Here is a 24,152-nt window from a genome sequence, read left to right as displayed (position 1 = left end):
TTTTTCTTTAAAAAATTGAGTTCCAAATTCTCTCTTTCCCCCTCATTGAGAAGGCAAGGAATTTTATATAGGTTGTACATGTGCAGTCAATGCACATTATAATGTCAATTTTCATATTAGTAATGTGAAAGAAAACAGAGAACAAAAAAAAGTTTTAAAAAAATATGCTTTGATATGCAATCATACTCCATCTGTTCTTTCTCTAAAGATGGATAGCATTTTTAATCATAAGTCCTTTGGAATTATCTTGGATCACTGTATTGCAGAGAATAGCTAAGTCATTCACAGTTGATCATTGTACAATATTGCTGCTATTGTGCACCACATTCTTCTGACTCTGTTCATTTCACTTTGCATCAATTTATGTAAGTCTTTCCAGGTCTTTCTGAGAGCATCCTGCTTGTCATTTTTTATAGCACAATAGTATTCCCATCATAATCACATTTAACAACTTATTCAGCATTCCCTAATTGATAGGCATCCCCTCAATGTCAAATTCTTTGCTACCACTAAAAAAACTGCTATAAATATTTTTGTAGGTCCTTTTCCTTTTTCCTTTTTGTTTTTTTTTTAATTTCTTTGGATTATAGACCTAATAGTACTATTGCTGGGTCAAAGGGTATGCATGGTTTTATAACCCTTTGGCCATAGTTCCAAATTGCTCTACAGAAAAGTTGAATCAGTTCACAGATCCAGTATCTCAATTTTTCTACATCCCCTCCAACATTGGTCATTTTCCTTTTTTGTCACCTTGGCCAATCTGATAGATGTGGGGTGGTACTTCAGAGTTGTTTTAATTTGCATTTCTCTAATTAAACATGATTTAGAGCATTTTTTCATATGACTATAGAGAGCTTTAATTACTTTGGCTGAAAACTGCCTGTTCATATTCTTTGACTTTATTAATTGGGGAATGGCTCTTATTTTTTTTATAAATTTGATTCATTTCTCTATATAGTAGAGAAATTAGGCCTTTATCAGAAAAACTTGCTATAAAAATTTTTCACAGTTATGATTACCAGCTGTATTTCCCTCCATAATATCACTCCCCTTATTTATTCTACTCTCCTTTCACCCTGTCCATTCTCAAAAGTATTTTGCTTCTAGGTGTGGCTAGGTGGCACAGTGAGTAAAGCGCTGGCCCTGGAGTCAGGAGGATGAGTTCAGTTCCGGCCTCAGACACTTAACACCCGCACAAGCCGTGTAACCTTGGGCAAGTTACTTAACCCCAATTGCCCTTCAAAAAAAAAAAAGTATTTTGCTTCTGACCACCGCCTCCCTCAATTCACCCTTATATCTATCAGTGCTCCCCTCCTTCCCTTTCTGTAATCTCCTTCCCCTCCTACTTTCCTGTAGGGTAAGATAACTTTCTATAAATACCCAACTGAATGTGTATGTTACTCCCTCTTTCAGCTGATTCTGATGAGAATAAAGTCCATGTGTTCCTCCCCACCTCCCCCTTCTTCCCCTTTTACTGTAAAAGTTCTTTTGTACCTCTTTTATGTGAGATAATTTACCATTCTACTTCTTTTTCCCTTCTCCCAGGACATTTATCTTTCTCACCCCTTAATTTTATTTTTTTAGGTGATCATCCCATCATATTCAACTCACGCCTATGCCCTCTGGTCTATATATAGTCTTCTGTCTTAATAATGAGGAAGTTCTTAGGAGTTACAAGTATCATCTTTCCATATAGGAATATAAACAGTTTAACCTTATTTTAATTCTGTATGATTTTTCTTTACATTTTTAGGCTTCTCCTGAGTCTTTTATTTGAAAGTCAAATTTTCTATTCAGCTCTGGTCTTTTCATCAGAAATACTTGAAAATCCTAAATTTCATTTAATATCCATTTTTTCCCTGATGAATTATAATCAGTTTTGCTGGGTAAGTGATTCTTGCTTATAATTCTAGCTCCTTTGCCTTCTGGAATTTCATGTTCAAAGCCCTTTGCACCTTTAATATAGAAGCTGCTAAATCTTGTATGAGCCTTACTGTAGCCATATTTGAATTGTTTCTTTTTGGCTGTTTACAATATTTTCTACTTGACCTGGTAGCTCTAAAATTTGGCTGGAACATTGTTTCACCTCATCCTTTTGTGGTTTCTGCCACTCCAGAATTTGTTTTGAGGCATTATTTAAAATCGTTTGGAGGGGAATTTTGGAGAGCTCAGGGAAATCCCTGCCTTTTCTCCACTATCTTTGCTCTGCCCCCACAACTTTTTAAGGTGTTATTTTTTTTGTGCCTCTTTTACCAAGCTGTTGACTCTGTTTTCATAATTTTCTTGCATCAGTCCCATTCCTTATCCCGATTTTCCCTCTATTTCTCTTATGTGTTTTTTTTTAATCCTTTTTGAACTCTTCTAGGATTCTCTTTGGACCTTTGACCAATTCACAGGGGCACTTAGTTGGTGCAATGTATAGAGTACTGGTGGTACAGTCAGGAAGACTCAGACACTGACTAGCTCTGAGACCTTAGACAAGTCACTTAATCCTGTTTGCCTGAGTTTCCTCATCTGTAAAATGTGCTGGAGAAGGAATGACAAACCATTCCAATATCTTTGCCAAGAAAACCCAATTCGCATTTTTTTTGAGGCTTTGTATGTAGCTATTTTGCCTTTGTTGTCTTCTGAATTTGTGTCTTCATCTTCGCTATTATTATAGTAACTTGTTTTATGGTAAGGTTCTTTTTTGTTATTGTTGTTTGCTCATTTTCCCAGTCTATTTCTTGATTTTTAACTTTATGTTAAGGTTGAGCTCTACTTCTAGGGTGGAGAGGGCACTGTTCCAGCTTTCAAGCCTTTATTGCTGTGGTTTTCAGAGCTAGTTCTGGGGGTCTGTAGGTTTTTGGTGCTTCCAAGGTGGAATGATCTAAAGAGAGGTGTAGTAACTGCTTTCCTGGGCTGTGCACTGGTTTTTATCCAGAAAGGGATCTTGTTTCCCTGTAGCCACCCGTGCTAACAATTCTCTGGCCTCTGGGTCTGTGACCAGGTCCCCTACTTTCCTGAAGCTGCAATCACTAGTGCTCTTCTCTAAGAATTGAGACCAGGGTCCCTACTCCCCTATAAGTATCCACAAGCACTCCTCTTTTCCCTTGAACCAAGACCAGAGCCACTTCTCCTCTGTGGCTGTTATCACTCCTTTTGGCCCTGGGACTGTGCCACCAAAGGGTTTCCTTCAGTCTCCTTCCAATCAATTGTTCAAACCCTGGCCCTTCGTTCCCCTCCTCTACCTCCCTCCCCCCCACCCCCATCTGTGGGCTGAGAGTTCTCCCAAGGCCTGCTACTGTTACCTTGGTGTGGCTTGTGCTGCTTGTTCTGTGCTGCTGCTCCAGGCTCAACCACCACCCTGGTGAGACAGGCCTTTCTTACCAACTTCCTAAGTTGTCTTTGGTTGTAAAATTCTTTCACCCAACCTTTTGTTGCTTCTGACATTCCAGAATTCAATTTGAACTTATTTGGAAAGGAATTTGGGAGAGGTCATCTGAGTGCTTCTCTGCTCCACCATCTTGGCTCTCCCTAATTAGCTCTCAACCAACAAAGTTTTTACTTTATGTATCTTTTTTTTTTAAAGCAATTAGGGTTAAGTGACTTACTCAAGGTTACACGGCCAGTTATTTTGTGTGGGTGTTAAATATCTGAGGCTGGAACCGATCCTGGGTCTCCTGAGTCCGCGGCCGGCGCTCTTACTCACTGTGCCACCTGGCTGCCCCTACTTTATGTATCTTGAACATCTTTACAATAAGGAAAAACTTTTCTGGAAATGCTTCTTACAGACCCAGCCTTAAAGTCTTCTTCCAGTTTTGTGGAAATATGAAGATCTATCTAGCATCAATAGTGCAAGAATTGTCAAGTTCCTCCCTACCAGAGCAAAAAGAGTTTTTTAATTCTGTATGTGTGAATGTGAGGGATGGGAGAGGAGAGGTGGTGGTTGGCAGAAATAATTCAAGGGCCTATAGTCATTATTCATCATTTGATTTTCTAACTATAATATGAATCAATGTGAAATCATCAGTAAAATCAATTGTTCTATTTAAATCAATATTGTAATGTGCAAATTGAGGCTGTGAGAGTTTTAATTCAAAATACTTCCCTACTTTGAAGAAAAATATCTTATGAGCAAATATAGGTTTCTCAATATTTGTAAGCTAAAGTAAAAAAAAACAAACAAACACTGTGGTAAAGTAGAAAGAATACTCAATGAGAAAGAAGAGACCTAGATTTTGGTACCAGAACTGTCACTAACTAGCTGTGGTTTTATACTTTGGGCAAATTACTTTGCTCTCTGGACCTCATTTTACTCACATTTAAAATGGTGGAGTTGAATAAAATATATGAAGTCCTCTTCCCACTTTAATATTCTGTAATTTAAGTATTATTTCCTCTGTCATTTGAAAATGTTAAATAACATAGACTCTACCACATTAAAACATTTTATTTTTGCGTAATGTGTATGATTATGTTATTGTGTCCACTATTATTCATATTATGGATTATTTTCAATTTCAAGTACCCTATAATTTAAATGAAATGATGTTTCAATATTATATTAATTTTCCTAACTCCATATTTCAGAATGAAGTGAATTGATGAAAGTAATTCAGGAGAACTGATGATTCTTAGAGAAGTGACAATGATTTTTATGTTAAAATGAATGATCTATGCCACTTGAACATTTGATAATTCCTAGAAAGTTTTTTTTTTTTTTTTAAGCAATCGGGGTTAAGTAACTTGCTCAAGGTTACATGGCCAGTTATTTCTGGGTGTGGTGCTAAGTGTCTGAGCCCAGATTTGATCCCCAGGTAATCCTGACACTGGACCCCGTGCTCTTACTCTCTGAGCCACCTGGCTGCCCCTAAGCAATTGGGGTTAAGTAACTTGCTCAAGGTTACACAGCCAGGTGTTTCTGGGTGGGTGCTAAGTGTCCGAGCCCGGGATTTGATCCCCAGGTCATCCTGACATTAGAGCCGATGCTCTTACTTGCTGTGCTACCTGGTCACCCCTATTCCTAGAAAGTTTACAAATGAATACACAATATTCACAAATGAAACACAATATAAGAAGCTTATTGAACTTGAGAAAACAGCTTAAAACTTTACAAATTATTAAAAAAAATGACAGATATATGTACTAATGGAGGCAGCTTCTTTGGGTCTGGAGTCAGGAAGAACTGATTTAAAATCTGGCCTCAAACACTAACTAGCTTTGTGATTCTGAGCAAGTCACTTAACCGCTGTTTGCCTCAGTTTCTTCAACTGTAAAATGGGGATATTAATAGCACTTACCTCTTAGGAATGTTGTGAGGATCAAATGAGATAATATTTGTAAAAGGTGACTAGAGTAGGTACTATATAAATGCATATTCCCTTCCTTTCTCTAATTAAAAGCCTTCCAATTATGTGCCTTAGTCTGGAGAATAGGCATTTTTTCACTAGTTATTTTTTCCTGTGTGGATTGTTAGTCTGATCTCTTTGGAATTGTCATGGAATTGTTGTTGAGTAAGTCCTGAAATGTTCTGGGGCGTGATGAAATAAGCATAATATCTACAAACAGGAGCTTGTGGAGGACCTCCACAATTGGGATGTCTCTTTCGTTTGAATCCTGCAATGGACATCCTCTATGACGGTGGCAAATTCCTTTGCCTTATTTTATGACATAATTAACATAAATAACAGGAAGCTGTTGGACAGTTATATCTATGGTTGCTTTCATCAAGAAACCTTATATGCACAAAAGAAATCTTATTGAAGGAGAGCCTTTAAATCTATACTTTGTCCTATTGTCAAATGCTTTTTGTAATCAACAAACAATAACGGCAGGATTTTATATTCTCTGGATTTTTCAGTTGAATTGTATCCAGCTGAAGAACTCAAAAAAGGAGGTCACTTTAGAGAATATATCTCAGTGAATCTGTTATTTCATCTATGTGGGTTCTCCCTTGACATAGATTTCTACTTCTGTAATCCTTTTCAATTCCATACAGTTTTTTACTGTCTTTTTGTAAAGTCTTATAGATAGATCTACCTTTGTGAAAACATTTTAGTATGTGACATAAAATATTACAAATATCAAGACTTTAAAATATGAAAATTAAATACCTACAAACATTTTAGTGCTGATGCTGATAGCTTTGATCCATGTATGGAATCTGTCCTGATTCTGCGACTTGCTAGGTAATAGCCATGAATCATTTTTTCTGCCTCCAAACTGATCTCCACATGCAGATTCTTTGCAAAAGCAATTAGCTAAAATTTTAAAAATAGTTTAAAAGATTGAAGTTTTATAAATTTTATAAAATCCAAAGTAATAATTTCTAATAAATGTTAATTTCCACAATTTAAATTAATGCCTAAAGGTGGTATGAAGTCACTGAGCCTTTTGTCTGCTGCTTAATTTCAATAAAATGAAGAATGGCGGTGTAACGTAGTAGAAAGAGCACTGGATTTGGAATTGGATTAATTCTTTTCTCATCATTTCTGCTTCTTACTGGTGTGGTGCAGTGGGAAGAGCCTTGGGCTGGGAATGAGAGAACCTGAGTTCAAAGTCCAGGTCTGCCACTTAATGCCTACATGACCTCGACCAAATCACTGAACTTTCCTTAACCTTAGTTACCTCATCTGAAAAATGAGAGGGTTAGATTAAATGGTCTCTAAGGTTCCTTCCAATTCTATCATCTTATCAACCTCCAACTTTCCTAACTTCACTGAATTCACTGAATTACCATAACTGCCACATAGCTAATCTCTCTCTCTCTCTCTCTCTCTCTCTCTCTCTCTCAAATTATCTTGCATGTTGCTGCCAGCCTGATTTTCCCAAAACACCACTTTATTATATCATAGTTCTGATAAATAGCCCATATAGGCATGATCCACCTAACACTGTTTAATTCAGTGAGCATTATTAAGTATTCATTACATTCCAAGTTCTGTTCTGGGTGCTGTGAATACAAAAAAAAAACAATCCCTGATATCAAGTCTAAGTTTGTTTGCCTGGCTTTAGCAGTTTTTCACAGACTTGTCCCACCTACCTGTCCAACCTATTTCCCATAACTTGTCAATGTGCCCCTTTCAATTTAGTCAGGTAGGTAGGCTCACAATTAACTTGACATGCTTATTCCTGCATTCATGCCTTTGTTCATATAGAATTATTCTCAATAACAACATTTTACCAAAAGCCATATTTCACAGAACCCAGACAAGGTCCACCTGTACCCTGGTCAAATTTCTTATCCCAATGTGGAGATATTTTCCATCAAAATAACTTAATAGTGAAATCCTTCAACCCCTTCAAAAACTACAAATATCATTACTGGATTAACATCAATTCCCCTCTCAAAACTAAACTACCTTCTCTAAGCATACCAAATTTGTTATCATCATAGCAGAGTACAATACAGGGTTTTTAGATGGCATGGTTTGATAACCCTGTTTCATTAATTAAATAAAAATTCTGCAATACTAATACTTTAAAAAAAACATTCTCTAAAATCTTTGTTTATTAAATGTATAGATTGTCAAGCCTCCTAGACATGTAAAAGTCCAGATGTTCCCTAGAATCAGAATAGAAAACAATCATATGGAGATTGTGTTTTTTTGACATTTTGTCCTCAAAGTTATGGTCACTAAGTGGTTTCTAGTTTTAAGAATGAGTGGACTTAAAAAAATCTACCCCCTGAAAATTTTATATTTATCTGATACAGATAATATTATTATGTTACATTAATTACAAAGGGAATACATTAATATTCTCAAATTAAGAACAAAAGATTGGGAAATAGGTTCTATACCAACCACTAAAAATCAATGAAATGCATGCTAGAATAAAGAAGGGCAGGGAGAGCCTAAATAAAGAGAAATGAATCTTTAAAGAAAGCCCAGTTTTAAAATCTGAGGATCATTAGTGGGAGTCTTCTAAATAGTCCATTTATTCAGCTACCTTTTCATAATCTTGTTCTGTAAACCTTTTGGAAGCTTCATAAAGCACTTTTTCAGGATCAATGGCTTTTTTTAAACTGTGTTGTACAGAAGGAAGAATTGGGTGGCAAGGAGATGATTCGTTACAATAAATCAACAGTCCAAATGCATCCATAAGGTTAGCTGGAATCAAACTGAAATCCTATATCAAAAAATAAGTAAAAAAAAGAAAGTCCAAGATTTTCTCAATTTGCAAATCATATAATTAGAAACATACTGTGTCACTACTTGATACTACTAAAATCTAAATTATATTTTCAGGTTTTAATTTAGTACTGTGATTTCATAATTGTAAAGAATTCCCTTTATTGAAGTTCTTCCCATGAATGTGAAATGATAGAGTCACTTATACTAGTAAAATCATAGGTCTAGTTTCTTTATCTCATCTCTCACCCTTCTTTAAGTCCCTCTCATTACCTATTCAAAATAGTTGGATATGGCTAAAATTGTTTTTAATCTCAATTTTACTATTATTCATCTATAATGCTTTGAAGAGGTACAATAATTTTATACTGAAAGGATTAAATATCTTATAAGCTATAATTAAATTCACTGCAAAGCATTGTAAGAAAAAAAATTATACTCACCACTTGACCAATTAAAGTGCTGTTTCTATGTACATGTCTCTTTGAGGATGAGTCTACATCAATAAAAGACCAAAAACTGGACTGAACTGAAAAGGTAACTTGCTGATCAACATCATCTCCATACTTCTTTCCAGGAATATACACTGTAATGCTTCTGCTTTCTAAAACTGGGTCCAGACATAATAATTTGTGATTTAATAATACTTTAATGTTCTAAAGCCCCGATCCCATGCCTCACTGTGGGTTCTTGGACTGTGTTTCTATAATACAAGTACCAGCACTATCAAATTTGCACAGTCACCAGAGGGCTGACTACCAAGTGACGAACAATTTTTTTAGCCACAGTAACTCACAAAGACGCCATATTAATGTATAAGCAGAGACTAAGATACGCGTCTGTGAAAGGAATATACGCACTAATGAAATAACACTGATGTTTGCTTAATTTGTTACAAAGGTTTTGTTTTTTTTCTGGGTTTTTTTGTCCAGCTAGGGGTTGGAAGGTAGGGTGAGGGCAACTAGGGTTGCCCTCCTGAAAGGAAAAATAAAAGCAAACATGTTGCCTGAATCTGACAGTGTCAACAGTGTTGCACATCCCCAGTCTGTAACCTCTGTAAAGAAGGAAAGGCAGTATCTTTCTCATCTCTTGTTTGAGGACAAATTCTATACCTATCATTTTATTTTTTTTAATCAAATGCTTTATTAAATTCTAGTTTACATCATTCATTTCTGCAAGACTTTGAGTTATAAATTTTCTCCCCGTTTTTTCCCCTACCCACCACCCCAAAATAGCGATCTCACTGGATATCCCCTCCTCCAATCTGCTCTCTCCCATATCTTCTCCCATATCTTATTTCCCACTTACACGTAGATAGTTTACACCATTCTGTCTCTCCCCATCTTCTCTCATTATATTCCTCTCTCACCTCTTAATTTCACCTTTTAAGTATCATCCCTTCCCATTAAACTGATCCTGTGCCCTCTATCTATGTATACTTGTACACATATATACAGACACTCACATATGTATTCATACGCCCATATAACCTCCTATATAGACATATATATGTATGTGTGTGTATACATACACACACACATTTCTATTCCCTTCAATTATCCTCATACTGAGAAAAGTTTCATCAGTTACAATTATTTTTTTTCCATGTAGGAATGTAAATAGTTCAACTTTGATAAGTTCCTTATGATTTCTTTCCCCTGTTTACCTTCTCATGCTTCTCTTGCTTCTTGTATCTGAATGTCAGACTTTCTGTTCAACTCAGGTTATTTCATCATGAATGCCTGAAAGTCCTCTATTCCACTGAATGATCATATTTTCCCCTAAAACATGATACTCAGTTTTGCTGGGTAGGTGATTCTTTGTTTTAATTCCAGCTTCTTTGACCTCTGGAATATCATATTCCAAGTCCTTTGATCCCTCAGTGTAGAAGATCCCAGATCCCGTGTTATCCTGATTGTGTTTCCACAATATTCAAATTGTTTCTTCCTGGCTGCTTGTAATATTTTCTTCATGATCTGGGAACTCTGGAACCTGGCTAAAATATTCCTAGTTTTCTTTTTGGGATCTTTTTCAGGAGGTGATTAGTGGATTCTTTCAACCTCTATTTTGCCCTCTGGTTCTAAAACATCGGGGCAATTTTCCTTGAGAATTTCTTGAAGGATGATTTCTAGGTTCTTTTTTCAATCATGACTTTCAGATAGTCCAATAATTTTTAAATTATCTCTCCTCGATCTATTTTCCAGGTCAGTGGTTTTCCCAATGAGATATTTCACATTGCCTTCTATTTTTTCATTTGTTTGGATCTGTTTAATAGTATCTTGATTTCTCATAAAGTCACTAGCTTCCATTTGCTCCAATCTAATTCTGAAGGAATGAGTCTCTTCAGTGAGCTTTTGAGATTCTTTTTCCATCTGGCAAATTCCGCTTTTTAAGGCGTTCTTCTCCTCATTGGCTTTTTGAGCCTCTTTTGCCATTTGAGTTAGAATATTTTTAAGGTGTTATTTTCTTCATTCGGGTTGTTGACTCTCATTTCATAATTTTTTTGCATCATTCTCATTTCTCTTCCCAATTTTTCCTCCACTTCTCTTATTTGGTTTTCAAAATCATTCTTAATCTCCTCTATGGCCTGTAAGCAGCTTATTCTTTTGTTGGAAGCTTTTGGTGCAGGAATTCTGACTTCACTGTCTTCTTCCTGTTCCATGCTTTGATCCTTTTTGTCCCCAAAATAGGAATGTAAAGTCGGATTGCATTGCTTGCTTTGCTTGCTTTGCTTGCTCATGTTGCTGCTCAATTACTTGACTTTTGATTTTGCCACAGTAGGACTCTGCCACCAGACAGGGGAGCTTTGTACCAAATGCTAGGGTTTTCTCAGCTGCTGAAGGTATTAGTTGGCTTCCCTCTCTGAAGACTCTACAGGCTCTGGCACCTGGTCGCATACCCCAGGGCCTCCACCCTAGACAGTGATCCAGATCCAAGCAGGTTAAAGCAAAAGTGATTACCCCTCAGACTGGTTGCTTGGTCCCCCTATAGTCTGCAGACCAAGAGCTGAAGCTGCCACGTGGCAGCAGCTGCATGACTGCGGTGCCTCAGTGGCTTGTCCCTCCAGGGGATAAAGGCTGACAACATTCCCCAAACTACTGGATCCCAAAGTCCACACTGCACTGACCTCTCACTTTGTCCTTAGCATCTATGGGTTGATAATTCTGGAAACTGCCACAGCTGCTGGTGATCTGAAGTCCCTCCAGCCAGCTGCTGGTCAGGCCACCCTGAGGCTAAAACCTCCGGCTTGCACGGCGCTGGGCTTGGCTCCCAGAGCGCTGTGCTGGCTGCTCCTTGCCAGCCTGCCAGGCTGTCCTCAGCTGGGGGTTAGTTCCTCTGTGTCATTTTGTGGGTTCTGTAGCTCCAAAGTTTGTTCAGAGTCACCTTTTACATGAATTGGAGGTGGTGGGAGCTAGAGCCCCGCGGAAGTCCTGTTTCTTCTAATAACTATCATTTTAGACCAATATTCTCCCAATGGAACATATATAATCTCTCAAATATTCAAATGGTCTGTGACCTTATCAACAAAAATGTCCCTTCTATTATGAAGATATTGACCCATTCACACTTGCCCATCCTGTATGACTTTTGTCCATGTTCCCATATAAGTTTTTCACAGAAAGCCCAATCAATGTGCTGCAGGTCACTCTCAATTCTGACATTTTGAAAGTACTGGTGATCACCCGTTATCCCTTACCCTTGCTACATGACAAGTCCATTTCTCTTCCTATCCTTGGTGATATCTTTCTAAGTTCCTTAGTGGTTATTACAACCTGCTCATATCCACTATGTGCCTTTTCATTGCCTACTGCATGACTTTCATTTTTAATTCTTTAGAAACTGTTATAGAAAAGGGCTCCTTTGGGGGGATTAATTGTGGGAAGATTGGAATTAGTGATAGTGATAAAAAAAAGAAAAGGAACACCAGTGAAAATCAACAAAAATACACAGTAAAGGATAGGAAGTTCAGAAGAGAACGTAGACAAGTAAGGTTGTATGATAACTATTATGATAAAAATTCACATATACTTCTAAAAAACAAGTTGTAGGAGATAGAGATTGACATCGTTATATACAATCCTTTTTTGATTTGTTGATTTTATTTGTTTAACGATGACATTAGGTTCAAGATAAAAAAGATTAGAAAAGAAGAAAAAAGAAAAAGAGTTTATAAGATAGAGCTTTGCTCTAATGAATCAAATACTCTTTCATAATCAACAAACAATAAGCACAGTAGTATCTTATATTCTTTATATCTTTCAGGCAATAGAGAAATGGTAAAGACATGGTTTACTGTTGAATATTGCTTAGAAAAGCCTGGTTATTCTCTGCTAAGACTTAAAAAGGAGTCTGCAATCAGTGTCTCCACTTCCTTTCCTCTCACTCTTTTAAACTCCCTGTAGGTTGGCTTCTGATAGCATTGTTCAACTGAAACTGCTCTCTCCAAAATTACCAGTGTTCTCTTAATTACTGGATCTAATAGCCTTTTTTCATTCCTCATCCGTCTTGACATCTCTGCAGTCTTTGCCACTATCAATCACCATATTCTCCTTGATTCCCTCTTCTCTCTATATTTTTATGACATTCTCTCTCATAGTTCATTTGGTTGAGTTTCTTTCACTAAGCTCATTAATCACAAGTGTCCCTCAAGTCTCTGACTGAACTCATTATCTTTCTCTACAACCCTGCCCTCTTACAAACTTCCCCACCACTGTTGAGGGTGTCACCATCCTTCCAATCACCTAGGCTGACAACATAGTCAACCTTTGATTCCTCAATCTTCTTTACCCCTCCCACATGCAATCAGTGGACAAGTCCTGTTGATATAACTTTCATAACATCTTTCATAAATACTTCTTTCTCTCTTTGGACACTGCTACTGCTCCAGTGCAGGTCCTCATTACCTCACACCTGGACTATTGCAAAAGTCTACCTAGCCTCCCTGCCTCAATCTTCTTGCCATTCCAATCCAACATCTATTCAGCTGTCAAATTCATCATCCTAAAGCAAAATGACCATGTCACTTCTTCCCACTCCATTCAATAAGCACCAGTGGCTCCCCTATTACCTTTCCTCTGACATTTTTTCCCATGCCTTTGAAATCAACCTCCCTTCAAATACCTTGTATACCATTTCTTCAGCATTCTCACATTTGTGTTGCTGTCAAACACAGATCTCCTATATATACCCAGTCTAATCGTTCCAATCTTTGTTCTCTTTAGTAACATTTCTACCTCCCCTATAAGCACATCTAGGACTGTGAACTTGATTCCATTGTTCCTGATGGAGAAAATAGTTTGTCATAAAAAATGTTTATAAATATTTTCCATTTTTATTCCAAGTGTTGCCTTCCTTCTATCTTTGTCTCTGAAAACCCTTGGGATTAATTTGCATATTTGAATGCCTTGCCAAGCTTTTTAAAATCTGTCAGTTGTCTGGGAGATGCTTCCTCTCTTGTCATCATGAGAATCTGTATGAAATTGTGCCTATCTGTGTATAGAGGAGGGGGAAGATAACACTCCTACTTGAGTTATTCTTTTTATTTACATGCCATTATTTTCCATGGGAGTAAACTGAACAGGCATCAGACTTTCCCAATTAAAGTGTGTCTACACAGGCAGAGTGAGAGGAGGAAATTAGGCCTTTCCTTTAAGATCTAAAGTAGTTCTTTCTAGGAGTTATAATAACAGGAACTAAAGTTTGTTTTTCTAGAAGTTAAAATAGCTTTTATAGCTGGTTCTACTACTGATGGTCATGTTTTATAAATATCCAGGGAATCATGGAGGTAACTTAATATATTCTGTTTTGTAGTATTACAAAAAACTATTTAATCACATAAAAGTAATAATCACATAAAGTAATATTGGTAGGGCAGCTAGGTGGCACAGTGGATAGAGCAGTGGGCCTGGAGTCAGGAAGACCTGAATTCAAATCTAACCTCAGATACTTACTAGCTGTGTGACCCTGGGCAAGTCACTTAACCCTATTTGCCCCAGTTTTCTCATCTGTAAAATGAGCTGGAGAAGGAAATGGCAAACTACTCCAGCATCTTTGCCAAGAAAACCCCAAATGGGATCACAAAGAGTCAAACATGACTGAAAAATGACTAAACAATAACAAATATTGATAATGTGGTGATAGCAATATCCTAAGATCTCGTTCTAAATAAACTAAATTAGTTTTTCCTTAAAGGGTATTCTTGAGACTTAATTCACTGGGGGGAGGGGGAGGAGGGAGGGACAATAAAACCTCTCGTCATTGACATAACTTCCTGGTGTCCTTAGTTAAAAAAAAATGGCATGAGTTTTTATGTAGTTCCTCCCTCAAGCTTCTGAATGGCAAAATAGCAGCATAACCATTGAATGACTATTGAATCCATGCTGTAACCTTCGGAATACCCTTTCCCTGATCTGATTATTATTTCTCTAAGAAAGGATAAGAAAATCTCTTTTTGATAACTATCAGATGTTTTCCTAGTTCTGCTTACTTTGCTTCAAATCAGTTTATATAAATCTTTCTATTCTTCTCTGAATCCTTCAGATTCATCTATGATGTCCTTTCCAAGTGTAAAATTCATGGTTAAACAAAATGTGGTATAAGAATATATTGAGGGGCGGCCAGGTGGCGCAGTGAGTAAGAACACCCACCCCAGAGTCGGGAGACCTGGGATTGATTCCAGGCTCAGATACTTAACACCCACACAAAAATAACTGGCCGTATAACCTTGAGCAAGTTACTTAACCCCAACTGCTTGAAAAAAAAAAAAGAATATAATGAGGGGAGGCTAGGTGGTGCAGTGAATAGAGGACTGGTCCTGGAGTCAGGAGGACCTGAGTTCAAATGTGGCCTCAGACACTTAACACTTACTAGCTGTATGACCTTGAGTAAGTCACTTAACCCCAATTACCCTGCCTTCCCCCTCCAAAAAACAAAGCAAAAAAAAAAAAAAGAATATATTGAAACACATGAATTAAGAGAAATTCAGAAAGACATTTATAAACTGATGAAAAGGGAAATAAGCAGAATCAGAAGAGCAATATACACAACAATTATAGCAATGTGAACAAAAACAATTCTAAAAGGCAGCCAATCTCAGATGAACAGCAATGCCTAGCCTTGGTTTCAGAGATCATACTTCCTTCCAGTTGGTAGAGAGCTAAGTCTTGGATATTGCCAATGCTATTATTTTGTCAGTTCTACTTAACTGTTTCCTCTATTACAATGAAAGGGTTCAATAGGGTAGGGAAGGATAGAGACACTATACTGGGAAATGATCAGTGGGGGGAAAAAATCAAAAGGTATCAGTAAAACTTTGAAGCAAAAAAAAAAAGTAGCACATAGAACTATGAATTTTACAGTTGGAAAGGCCACCATAGATCAATTTCTCTTGGTTTACCAATTTAAAAACTGATGCATGAAGTTGTGTCTTACTCAAAAATCATGCAGCTAGTTAAAGGTGGAATTCAAATTAAAACCAGGTAATTAGTAGGTTTTTGGTTGTTGTTTTTTTTAAATAAAATTGGGCTTTCAAGGTTGAATCTTACTCAAGATAATGATCCTGTTCATCCTAACAGGAAGGAAGTGGGAGTAATTCTAGCTCTAAACTGTCTGAATTTAAAAGAGATCTTCTGAAATTTAAAGGGACAATTGACCTACAGGATACTTTTCCATTTCACACAGCACTAACCTTAAGAGATCAATTCTGAACCGTACAATAGTTTTCATTTTCAGTACAATATCCTATTTAATCTGACTTCTCTGTTAACACATCTGAGTACTCAGGGTTTGCATAGTGTATTAGGAAATTAGCTCTATGGGGTCCTGCTTGCATAAAAACATGATTTCATAAATTTGATTCATAAAATTTAGAAATTGTGGCAGTTCTTAACACTACTTGACACTGAATTTGAATTGGTTAAGTTGACCAAGAAACAACTACCTAAAAAATATTGACCTACCAGATTGAAGCAGTTCAAGTTTATCTTTTTTATGTGATGACAAGTCTCCTATGTAGCAGATGCCATCTTTGGCTAGCAAGGCACTGCAAGCTTGAATGCTAGCAACTCCAGTTCCATATTTATCTCTGGATAGAGTGGGAAAAATTTCACCAGATGTTGGATGACATATCCCTCGAGGCACAAGACAAACACAGAAGTTCAAAAGCCTAGGGGAAAAACGTTTCATTTGAATTGTTTTTGGTAGTTATAATCAGTTTATATAATATATATAATCAATGTTTTCGAAGACATGTACTTTCATCATATCCCATATGAATACGAGTTTGCATATCAAAAAAGTTTTGGATTATGGGTGACTTGTCTGACTCAGAGGGATAAAAAGAGGTAATTTTTCCTTTACCTGGTATCACAGCACTAGGGAGAAAGAATGTTTTAGAAAGTGAAAGCTGTTCTAGATTTGAAAACAGAAGGCCTAAGTATGAATCTCAACTATCACTTAATTCTGAATGATCTTGAGCAAATCCTTTCACTTTTCTGGGCCTTAGTTTCCTCTGAGGGAGGGAGTTGCAGTTGAAAACCTCTAACATTCCTTCCTGCTGTAATCTATCATTAACCTTTCATACACTTATATTTTAATCTCTTTTTATAATTATCTGTACATATATATGCACATATATATATATATATATAATTATCTCCCTTATTATATTGAAAGCTTGATGCAGATCTATTAAAATTAGACTCCTTTTTCCTAGTGGAGAGAAGACATGCAGATAGAGACAGCTTGAGTGATTGATGAATATCTGACTGCAGACCCTGATTCCAAAGGAATTCTACCACTCCCTCATTTTGTCTTATCTGATCTTGAGAATGATGAATTTGTGAAAAGTTCCAGCATCCTTTGTCTACTTCTGTACAAAACTGCCCATACTTTCCATGGTCATGGTATTATTGTCTAGATAGAGGCAATATTCTGGAAGCAATTAAATGTACAACCTCATTTCCTGAGTCTAAACAAAGATAGGGACTCAACTGGTGGCAGTAAAGTGTACATCCTAGTCTCCTTGTTCCTATGGTTCAATAAGTCTAGTGAGATCACTTGTGTAAAACCCTGTCTGTTTTGCTTAAAATTCCAAACCTGACTAGAACAAAGGTTCCTGAGGTCAGGGGCCATCTTATTTATCTTCATATTTCTCCCACTCATTTACAAAGCCTATCACAGCAAATCATTATATATTTTGTTCATTTGTTTTTCAGTTGTATCTGACTCTTTGTGATTCCATTTGGGGTTTCTTGGCAAAGATACTGGAGTGGTAGGACATTTCCTTCTCCAGTTCATTTCACAGATGAGGAAACTGAGGCAAACTGGGTTAAGTGACTTGCCCAGGGTCACACAGCTACTGTCTGAGACCAGATTTGAACTCAGGAAGATGAGTCTTCCTGACTTCAGGCCTTTGTACTTTATCTACTATACCACCTAGCATTACACATAGCAGGTGTTTAAAGTATTGAATGAATGAAATTTCTAATAATGTGAGCTGAAATTCATAGAGTACTTTAAAGTTTTCAAAGCACTTTATATATTATCTCATTTCTTTCTCTCAGCAACTCTGTCAGATATGTGTTATTATTATTATTGTCATTTTTACAAATAAAAGGAAACTAAGAGAAGGTAAGTGAATTGCCCAGGTCACATTACCTAGTACCTAGGGTATTATATGAACTGGGTTTTTCCTGAATCCAAGCCTATTACTCTATCCATTATGTTACCTAGATATTTTGTAATAAGGTAATTTGTCTATTAGATAGAATCATTTAAACCATTCTGGTCAGGTGAAAATTAACCTTATTTAAGAGTCCTCCTAGGCAGGAGATTCTACATTTTCTTTGGGATTCCAATATTCATCAATCACTATTGTCATATTCTTTACATCTAACCTATCTTTGTCCATGTTGTAATTTCTGTATATTTTTTTTCTTGTTTTATCTGCAGTGAAAATGGAGAACAGTTAAGGTATTCACTAGCCTTCCTTTCTCTCTGCTAAATACTTCAATTTTCCTTCCTTTTATTCATAGATGTTATTTTCTATCCCTATAGCCATCTCTGTCTTCCCTCTGAACCTCTCCAAATTCCCTTAAGTTGTGAAATTCGTCTATTATTTCCATTCTAATTTTCAATTCACTATTCAATTCCTAGGTGAAGACCCCCCCCCCCAAAAAAAAAAAAAACAAAAACCCAACCCAAACACAAACCTCTTACTAGGAGGGAAGAGAAAAGGGTGAGGAGGGAAGAGAACCTAGAAAATACGTATTTGATTTGGGAGTAGAAAAATAAGTTGAAAGAAAATGTATGCAAGAATGAAGTGATGAAATTCTTAAACATTTAAAGATCATTTCTTATATCTCAGCTTCTTTTTTTTTTTTTGCCTTTTGGAGGGCAATTTTGGGGTTAAGTAACTTGCCCAAGGTTACACGGCTAGTATTTTTGTGTGGGTGTTAAGTGTCTCAGGCTGGAACCGAACTCGGGTCCTCCCAATTCCAGGGCCAGCGCTTTTACTCACTGCGCCACCTAGTCACCCTTCTCAGCTTCTTTTTAAAAAACAGCTTTCTCTGTCACTAAAAAAAGATTTTAAATGTTTTTAATATTCAAATAATTTAAAGTTATTTTGTATCAATGCTTATTGGAAAAATTTACAAATATTTTGAGTATCTCAGACTATAATTTAAAAAACACATTATGCATCTTTACCTGTCTACGAGTAATGTATCACTTGTCACAATTAAAATATCCAGGTGATCTTCAACTTCCTTGTTTCTATCATTTGTCTGTACTAGACTCATCAGCAAACAGAGTTTTAACATGTTGTAAGTCCCAGGAGGAATGATCTGTGATGCAAAAATGTTGGCTAGTATAGCTGTAAATTTCCAGCATGAGTTTGAAGTCAAGGACAGGAGATGCCTGAAGTTGTCACTAATACCAGAAGGAACTGAAAATAAATATTAACATAACTATTAAATAGTGTTTTAAAACAATAAAAATGTAATATAAGCAATATATTTTAAACTGGTAACAAGTTTTAAATATCATGAAAGATACTCTATTTATTAATTAATTTGTACCAATACTACACAAAATTAGCTGATGTGAAGTTCTAACAAATCCTTTGGTAGAAGGAAAGAATCATTGCTGTGGCTATAGTGACAATTTTATTTCCTGTGGAAAAAATGCAACTTAGTTCAGGATATGAAATTGTATAAGGTATTGGTATTATGTAATTTATCTGAATAGCACCTGCCACTCAAGTTACCATTCCAAAGCTAAATTATAGTGTAGTGATGACGTTGAAGATTATACTAGGATAATTCAAGGTCTTACTGGCAGGTCTTACCAAGCTGAAAGTGCTTTGAATACAGGTTTTGACAATGAATGGTCATGGCTGTTGTTAGAGGACCAGTCTTACAAAGTTTGGGAAAGATCATTCATTACTAGAGGGTTGGCTACTAGGTGAAAAATTATTTTTGCCCATAAAAGCTCTTAACCTGTCTATTAATCCATAAATAAAGGTGTTACAATCTGTATCAATAGAAGAAGGTAAAATCATGCATGCTTGAAGTACTGAAAAGAAATGAGAGGAGAATCATCTAATTTTTTTTCAACTTAAGGAATATAATTCTACATAGAGCCTTACTCTAATGCTTCGAATCCAGTGCTAACGACAGACTGACTTCTACTGTTTTTGAGAACCAAACCAGCTACGTATGGAAAGAGATTCATCACCATAAGTTGGCCACCAGGTGATAAATGCTTTGTGAGAGGCAATCCATTAAATCAAGAAAAATTTTTAAATGGCACTCTGTCAGTCTTGTGTGGCCCCTTTCAGCTTCTACAAGGTAACAATTATGTAGTAGCAGAAAAGGGAAAAGAATATGGGAAGGATCACATATTTTTCAGTCTATAAATATTAATGTACCTTTTGGTACTCTGCAAGATCTTTATCAAATGACCAGTGACTTGACATACAATCTGAAAAATTGAACTACATCAACATCAAGTCTTACAAAAGATGAAACCAGAAGGCAAAAGTAGGTAAATGGACTGTAGCTAAATGAAAAAAAAAATGGTGCACGGGTTTTCCTTGGAAAGGCAAACAAACGAGCTGGAATTTCACTGTCCATCCAAAGTTTTTATGAAATGCATTTTATGAGACACTTGGTCATCTTGTCTTCCGGAAACTCGCAATGATCATGGACAAAAAGAGCAACATGAAGATATCTGTAGATTATGCAAAAATATTACTGCAAAGGATAGAAGACCATAGTAAAACTCTCCAAATCAAATGTCCTAGTTTTGCAAAACTTATTCCAATGATTGTAGATTAGTCTCTCCCACTCATTCCTCAACATTCCTCAACAATAGCAAATGCTGGGCCACTAAAAGATGGAAACAAAATACAACACGCAATTCATACATATTCTGGTGGAGTTTTATTAAAGCATATGGTACCGTATGGATCTCAGAAAGATAGTAAGTACAGAAAATGTGAAAGCTGCCAATACTTCATGGGTCCTTCCAGATGAGGGGTATGTTCTTCCAGGCTTTAGAATTATTGGTCCCATGCCAGTTAGTGACATATTGATAACAAGTACCAGCATAAATGCCAGGGGCCCAGTACAAATCTTTCTTGTTTATGTAATAGTGAATTAGCACATGTGCAGGAAAATTAAGAAAATATTTTTTCCTGTTTTCTCTTTAAAATTTTACAGTTTTTTGCCCATTTTTTAGTGTTTAATTTTTTTTTGGTTTCTCTTTTTATTATTTCATTTTTTATTTGTGTTTTCCTTACAAGCCAGTTGGTATGATTTTGTAGGCTTTTTGGTATTTGTTGATTCATTGAATATTTAAGTATTGCTATTTGCTGTCTTACACCAAATCTTCTACAAATATTGATATTAAGACTAATATGATAAGCATGGAGTTTGCATCACTAGATTACTGGTGACTAGTTGAGAAATGTTGATATGTCAATATTTTTCTTTTAGATCTGTTTAAATAGACTTAGATGGCTTGTCTCATTGTGAGATCCTTATGTATTACAAGTCCATGGGATAAGGTTTGCCTGTGTACCTTAACTACCTTAAGTAATTAATCTATAGTGCTTAATTCCTTTCTGGACATCTTGGTTCATCTTTGGGGATTATTTGATCCTGATTGCTATTTTCTCTCTAAGTCTACTTGTCCTATAATTGGATGAATTTAGAATTCCAAATGGAGTACCCTTCAGTGGCAGGGATGGATTGGGGGAAATTTCAGATGCTTTTTGGAATAAGAACCCAGAGAAAACTTGCCTGTACCTCTAGAGTGATTTCCTGTCTAGGGATCTCTAGAGAAATCTTGCTGTTCCCTGTGTTCTGAGTAGACACTTAGAAAAATTTGTCCAGTCTCCAGTTGGATGTGCTAGGGGAATCAGAAGTTTTTCACCTAGGACAGTTGATTTACATCTGAGGGTGAGGGGTGGACTAGAAGTCTCAATATCTTAGTGAAGAAACCTGCATGCTGTAGGACTGTTACAAGAACTTAACCTTTCCTGAAACCAGAAGCTTGATTTTATTTTTCTTTGGAGTTATTCAATAATAAACCCATTCTCTAACTGAGATTCAGTCATTCTCTTTAGCTGCTTTCTCCTACTGGATCTTTATCCTTAGTTTGATTCCTTTGCTGATGGTATCAGAGAAGGAGATTAGTTTGAAGGCATGGACCTTGTGAGTTTAGAAAAATCAGGAAAATGAGTCATCTGGGCATTCTCTTATCAAGGAATCCAGGAGTGAGTTCATGCTGATTTTGCAGCCAGTCCAGCATTAATGCACTAATGAACAAAGAATGACTTTTGGGATCCAGCTGAGAGAAGGTCTCATCTGGCAGTCATACTGCAACTTGGTGGGACCAGTACTACATAGAAATGTTGCTAAGTCTGAGCTCACTTGCCCCAGAGACCAAGGTGACAAAGGGGAGAATGCGCCCTAGGGGTGGTGGGGAAAATGTTTTTTCTATTATATATTTGAAGTAAATATCCCTTTGCCAAAGCTAATTCATGTTCAGTGGTTAAAAGGAACTAAAGTGATACTCATCTGGTGGTAAATAGTGGGGGAAACACAATGGAGATAGGGCATTAGAGAATCTTTTAAAGTATCCCTAGAATCCTAAAATAGCCAAATCTGGTTATGGGGTAGTGAGGCTTGCTATGTTTATATAGAGAACAATCTCTACTTCTGACAACATTAATAATACAAGTTTCCCTGCATGATAAGCTGTTTAAGATTTGAGAGTGATAACTGGCTAGAGCACTCTTGGATGAACTTATAAGCAGTCTTTCAAAAGTCATGATAGATCATATGAACAGCTCATTTTTGGCACACATTCAACACCCTCAGAAGCCTCAGCTACAGGTGGCTATCTGTGGAAGTAGTAGTGGAGAGGAGGGAATCCATTATAGGCAATTTCTCATAATTAACCTAAGGATGACACACATGTGGTAACCTAGGGAGGCAGTTGTTATCTCAGGTAAGTAGCCTGCCCAGTTCAGATACAATAATTATTCTGAGAATGTTGTTAGAAGAAGCTAATATTACCTTGGTGTGGGAAAGCAGTTATGAAAGTCCAGTAAGATTTCAAAAAGGAAGAAAAGCAAACCTGTTAAACTTTTGACACATGTATTATAAGGTTACAATAGTCTATGCTTCAAAGAAAACTATTAACTCAATATGAAAGCAAAAAGGATTGCAATAAATTACATTTAATTTAAATGTTAATTCAAGAAAGGAATCTCCCAAAATGAAGACTGCACTTGTGGTTTCAGTATGCAATAAGTGATAAATAAATCCAATCACATGAAGGAGTTAGTCCATCAATTAACCTAATGTCTACAGACAAAAATTCATTCAGAAGCTTCTCAAACCATGAAGTAGGTCATAACAATCAATAAAAGGCCTTTTCTTAAAAAAGTCACTGTCAGCATCTACTTTGATTCCTGGAAACTTCAAGTGAAGGTCGGCATAGCAGAGGATGACAAAACTATATTGGAAAATATGGCTCAGGTTTAAGAAATGAAATAAGCCAAAAGATTGAAGATTACTCAGATGTTTCACGTGTGTATATAACAAATACTCTGGTATTCCTCAGAAAATAATTTGGGAAATCCTATGCATCCTCTTTTCATATTTTCATCAGAGATGCACACGTAAATAATTTTTATCACAGTTTTATAAAAATGAGAAAGAGTATGAATGGATTGCTAAATGTACTACATATATAATCAACAAAAAACTAAAAAAAGGAACAGACATTGTGAAACTGATGAAATATCAATTTCAAAAATATTATTATGGTGCTAACAAATATGTAAGACTACTATAGATGCTTTAAGTAGAAGAGACTTTTAAGACTAGCCCAACCTCCTAATTTAAAATATAAGGAACCTGAATTGTGACCTGCCCATGTTTGCACAGGTGGTGAGAAGAGTTGGGGTTCAAGTCTAAGAACATATGATCCTCTGATTACAAATTCAGCAGTCTTTCTACTACACTCTGTTAAGATGTTGATGAAGCACTAAATGTAATGCTCTGATAGTATATGCAGTAACCCCTTGGGAGTCTGCTTCCACAACTCCCACTTGTATTGTTAGTAGGCCACATCCCCAGAGCATGGCTACTCTACCTACTCAACACTCTAAAGGTAATCCTGAGGATTACTGGAGCTTCTAGTACTGTTGCTCATAAACCCCACTAGTGTGTTGCACATTGGTTATCAAACACACTTAATAAGCTTTTGGGAAGGTTATTTACTAAGTAGCTACAGTGAGAAATATCACAGAAACATTCCCCTCCAACTGCACGTATACCATCCCCACGTGTGGACAAGATCCCTGAGGACAGCAGGCTCAGTTAGTGAGCACATGCAGCCTCAGTGTAAACATGTAACTCTTGATCTTAGCCCTTTGTGAAGTCTTTGTACGGTTCCTCTCAGGTGTATCTCTCTGTTGGGCTCTGAGGGTCATGCTTTTCTTTGCTGCATCTTTCTGCTCTT

General features: G+C 36.6%; 1 protein-coding gene across 1 annotated transcript in view; it reads right to left on the bottom strand.

Moving 5' to 3' along the window:
- MCMDC2 (minichromosome maintenance domain containing 2) overlaps positions 1–24,152 on the bottom strand; it is a 36,571-nt gene that overhangs the window by 2,334 nt on the left and 10,085 nt on the right. Inside the window, exons 8-12 of the mRNA XM_069100059.1 lie at positions 18,822–19,059; positions 16,073–16,278; positions 8,558–8,724; positions 7,933–8,112; positions 6,100–6,242 (exon numbers count right to left, since the gene is read on the bottom strand). Coding sequence (XP_068956160.1) covers positions 6,100–6,242; positions 7,933–8,112; positions 8,558–8,724; positions 16,073–16,278; positions 18,822–19,059 — 934 coding nt within the window. The remainder of the gene's footprint in view (positions 1–6,099; positions 6,243–7,932; positions 8,113–8,557; positions 8,725–16,072; positions 16,279–18,821; positions 19,060–24,152) is intronic.

This window comes from Petaurus breviceps, unplaced genomic scaffold (assembly GCF_028583685.1).
Source record: "Petaurus breviceps papuanus isolate PSGF00001 unplaced genomic scaffold, PetGlider_PUasm1.0 38, whole genome shotgun sequence".
In the NCBI taxonomy this organism is placed as follows: Eukaryota; Metazoa; Chordata; class Mammalia; order Diprotodontia; family Petauridae; genus Petaurus; species Petaurus breviceps.
This window is presented reverse-complemented; position numbering and strand designations above follow the sequence as displayed.